Source organism: Ceraceosorus guamensis, assembly GCF_003144195.1.
Source record: "Ceraceosorus guamensis strain MCA 4658 unplaced genomic scaffold IE81scaffold_231, whole genome shotgun sequence".
Lineage (NCBI taxonomy): Eukaryota > Fungi > Basidiomycota > Exobasidiomycetes > Ceraceosorales > Ceraceosoraceae > Ceraceosorus > Ceraceosorus guamensis.
In genome coordinates, this window is record NW_020290226.1 from 1 (window position 1) to 3,669 (window position 3,669).

General features: G+C 58.4%; 3 protein-coding genes across 3 annotated transcripts; 2 read left to right on the forward strand and 1 right to left on the reverse strand.

Moving 5' to 3' along the window:
• Window positions 1-196: 196 nt before the first annotated feature.
• On the forward strand, window positions 197-1,244 carry IE81DRAFT_327276 (hypothetical protein). The gene has a single exon (XM_025515067.1). The coding sequence runs from the start codon at window positions 216-218 to the stop codon at window positions 786-788; it is 573 nt and encodes a 190-aa protein (XP_025365807.1). The 5' UTR covers window positions 197-215; the 3' UTR covers window positions 789-1,244.
• IE81DRAFT_327278 (hypothetical protein) lies at window positions 911-2,719 on the reverse strand. Its single transcript, XM_025515068.1, has 3 exons — window positions 2,646-2,719; window positions 2,053-2,583; window positions 911-1,969 (listed from the first exon to the last, which is right to left on the reverse strand). Exons 2-3 carry the CDS (start codon window positions 2,285-2,287, stop codon window positions 1,092-1,094), a joined length of 1,113 nt encoding a protein of 370 aa, XP_025365808.1. The 5' UTR covers window positions 2,288-2,583; window positions 2,646-2,719; the 3' UTR covers window positions 911-1,091.
• On the forward strand, window positions 2,053-3,196 carry IE81DRAFT_105559 (hypothetical protein). Its single transcript, XM_025510040.1, has one exon. The coding sequence runs from the start codon at window positions 2,359-2,361 to the stop codon at window positions 3,079-3,081; it is 723 nt and encodes a 240-aa protein (XP_025365809.1). The 5' UTR covers window positions 2,053-2,358; the 3' UTR covers window positions 3,082-3,196.
• Window positions 3,197-3,669: the final 473 nt, after the last annotated feature.

Genomic DNA, 3,669 nt, shown 5'->3' on the forward strand with positions numbered 1-3,669 from the left:
CCCCCCCCCCCCTCCCTCCTTTCATCTTCGAGATGCGAGCCCAGCACGTTGACGGTCCGCATCAGGCCTGCAACTTGACTTGTTATCTTTGCCCCCCTCCTCTCTCGAGGGGGCCGACCAAACTGTTGGCACGCAAGACGCTGCCGCTCCAGCTCCACAGCAGACAATTTTCGTGCGCAAGCAGGGGGGAAAAGGGGGGGGGGGGGAGAGCAAGAATGGTCCCCAACTTCTATGCATTCTGCCCGGGCCCGGGGAGCAAGACAAAGAGAGGGAGAGAGAGGAGAGCAAGAGAAAGAGAGAGAGAGAGAGCAAGAGAGAAAAGAGCAATATTCGTCCGTTCAAGCGCGGTGCGCTCTTCCCCCTCCTCAGGCCTCAGCCTCATCATGCGGTGCGCACGAATCCGTAACTCTGAAGGGAAACCCGATCGTGAGCCAGGTGCGTCAGGTCAGGCTCCCAGTCAGCGCCCCCGCCTCCTCCAACGTAATCAACAATCCATCGCCCACACACACCTTTCAAAAGCCAAATATCCTTCACTGTCCTTTGAGCGGATCAGGAGGGGGAAAGAAAAAGCCACAAAGGAACGAGGGAGCTGGCTGGCTGGGGTCAGGGTCAGGTACCTCGTGATGCGTGCGCTTGCGCGCGCAAGCTCGAACCTCCGCACACGTCCGCCCTGGTCACATCCTACGCAAACGGGCCACCTCGTCTCGTCTAGGTCCGCGCGTCCAATCACACAGCCCACGCAGCAAGCAGCACGCGCTCGACGGGGGAGGGAGAGGGGGGGGCCTTAAAAGGTTCGCTCGCTTTCGCCATTTCCCCACTTCACACACTCGCACTGTCTCTCAAGCGCATCCCCACAAGACTCTCCCCCATCATGCTGTGCTTGCTGCCTTTTTCTCAAGCTTCATATCCCTCCAGTATTTCTTTTCGCGCGCCATCGAATGCTTATGCTACGTGAACGCTCGCATCGAGGGTCTAGTCATCGTTTGGGAGGAGGGGGCAAAGAAAAGGGACCAACGGGCTGCATCGGCGAGGGAGGCAGGGCGGCGATGAAGCGCGATCGAGGCTTTTTTGTCGGATATCGTGTGCCGAAGTCAGACCGATTCGGCACGTCTAGTCAAGCTTATATCAGCCCAGTATTTCTCCGGATCTTGCAATGGGCGCCAGAAATCCTCCGCTAGCGCCATCGCACCACCGCGCGATAAGCCCAGCACCTCCTCGTCCTGCTCCTCTGCCGCGCATGTTCCACAGCTCTCCTCCGCGCCTCCACTTTGTGTGTCCATCGAATTTGCGCAAGCTTGCTGCTGATCCACGTAGAGCCCATGCCCGCCGTGGTGCACGTCCAGATCAGGATGCGTGTCCGGATGCGGCGTGTCGAAAGCAAAGTCAAAGTCCTGATCATCTCGCACGCATTCCATCCCCATCGCATCCACGTCAAAGCCTTCAGCTTGCGAGACATGTTGTGCGAGCGCATCGAATGCAGCCTGCACCTCATCAGCTGATGCCGTCCGCCTGGCTTCGTCGTGCTCGTCATGCGCTTGCGTAGCAAACTGCTCTTCTTCCGAAGACGACGCATCCATAATCTCGTCTGACTCTTCCTCAAGCTGCAATTCCATCATCCTCGAGCTCCTGATCCTCTTCTTCTTCCCACACCTCTCGAGCGCCCTCGCAAAGTATTCTTCATCTTCTCGGCTCAAATCCATCGTCTCTTCGCCGAGCTCCTTGAGCATGTCCGTACGCGATGCCGGCACGCCTCGAGTCAGATTTCGCGTGGAAAGCTCGATGGTGAGGCCGTGCAAGCCTCTCAGCGGCTCGATCTGCAGACCGTCGCGGTGCGCATCGTTGCCGCCACTACGACTTTCGGATGGACCGTCGTTCTTGCCACTGCGACTTTCGGATGGTGCGAAGAGGGCAGGTCGAAGACGATCCATTCGGCGAAACTCCTGATCGAAGGGCAAGACCAAATGTGGGCCTGCGCGCGCGCGCGCGCGAGTGCTCGTCAGCATTGCGCAATGCAATCAAAAAGGGGGGGGGGGGGGGGGGGGGGGGCCTCACGAGGAACAGTGTACAATGTGCCAGGAGGGTTTTCAAGCTCTTCCTCCTTGAGCATATCCAGCGCGCTTGGTAGATGAACGGCAGAATCTGAAGAGACGGGCTCGCAAATATCGAAACGGACCATCTTGATGCCCGTCTTCCTCTCCATTTGTCCCGTCAGGCTGCTCTTCTCGCTGAAAATCACATCAAAATTCGTTACGTGGGGGTGCTGCTTGCTTTCGAATTTGCGGCGCATGGGACTCACGCAGAATCCTTGGATGCTATCGACGAGCTCACTGGTAGCATCGGCTTTTCTGCCAGGTCACCATGCTGATCAGGGTCGAGAAATCTCCGAGCACGAGTGCGGAAGGCAATGCTCACCCAGCACCGGCTGAATTATGTCGTCCAAGTCAAGCGTCGAGTCCGAAGCCGGTTCTCGCGGGTCGTGCATGCGCGCTTGCAGAGGTGCTAAGCGACTTCCATCCACCGCTCGCGCAGATTCGTTCGACGTCGTTTCAGCAGCAGAGCCGTGACGTTGCTCGTCAAGCATCTCTGGGTAGGGTGGAGGTGCCATCAGCATTCGTCTATCACGGTTCCGACATTAGCGCACGCACCCAGCTCTGGCCACCTCTCGAGATCGGGCAAAAAGATCGAGGGGCTAGCTACGTCCAACGGAGCGCTGCTCATGCCGGCGTTCAAGATGTCCCGAATGATGACCGACGCGCCTTGCGTGGGACCCAGCGAGAGAGGTGTGCTGCTCGAGACTCTTGGACTGGATCGCGGGAGTACAGGCTGTATCAGGGGTGGAGAGAGGCAGCGCTGCGAGGAGAGCAAGCTTCGGGCGTCAATGCCGAACGGGTGTGCGCGGGCGCGGGCGCGCCGTGCTCCACGCCTACGCACCTCTTTCACCTCTCCATCCTCATCCAACGCCCTAGTGAGCTCGACCGGATCCAAAAGGCTCTGCTTGGGGCTGTCTTGAAACGCGAACAGCTTCTTGACGTGCATCACCTGTGCTCTAGAAGTCGAGAGCTGGATCCCACTGTGATTTGAGGCGACATGAGCGCGCGAGCACCGCAAAAACGGCACCTTTTGAGCGCATACACACAGCAGTCGCGTTCTGGACATTTCCGGCAAGCTGGACGCGGAGAGTGCTCGTCGAGTTTCGTCGGAAAGGCGAAAAGGACTCATGTCGGAGTCGAGCAGGTTTGCATATTTTAGCAACGTCGCATCTACGTCGCCATTCCTCGCTGGCAGTGCTGCGCTTAAAGGCATCACCGGCATCATCTGCATTCTCTCCGTCCAAAAGCGGAGAATGTCCGAGTCGCCTTTGTGTGAGAGCAGAAAAGAGGGTGGGCGGGGAGGAGGAGGAGGAATGGTGAGCCATGTGCGCTCTAGCTGGTACGGCGACCTCGTTGGGCACGCTTCGTACAGCCGCTCGTTCCCAACACGCACCTCGCTCCTCCTCCTGTTCCACCTCCTCCTGCGACAGACTTTTCAGCCCCACATTGGAGCTGGAGCGCTCATCCACCTGCTTCAAGCGCCTCTTGAAAAGCGTCAAGTCGCATCTTGCCAAGCTCAACTTTTCGCTCTTGACAATGGCAGCCCAAGCATACTCTTCGTCCGGTATGCACCTGATGC

What these genes read in the sequence shown, in the direction of transcription:
- IE81DRAFT_327276 (XM_025515067.1), top strand. Translation starts at nt 216, where the DNA reads ATGGTCCCCAACTTCTATGCATTCTGCCCGGGCCCGGGGAGCAAGACA.
- IE81DRAFT_327278 (XM_025515068.1), bottom strand. Translation starts at nt 2,287, where the DNA reads ATGCGCCGCAAATTCGAAAGCAAGCAGCACCCCCACGTAACGAATTTT. An exon ending in CACATTGTACACTGTTCCTC is followed by an intron (nt 1,970 to 2,052) that starts GTGAGGCCCCCC and finishes GCGCGCGCGCAG; the next exon opens with GCCCACATTTGGTCTTGCCC.
- IE81DRAFT_105559 (XM_025510040.1), top strand. Translation starts at nt 2,359, where the DNA reads ATGCTGATCAGGGTCGAGAAATCTCCGAGCACGAGTGCGGAAGGCAAT.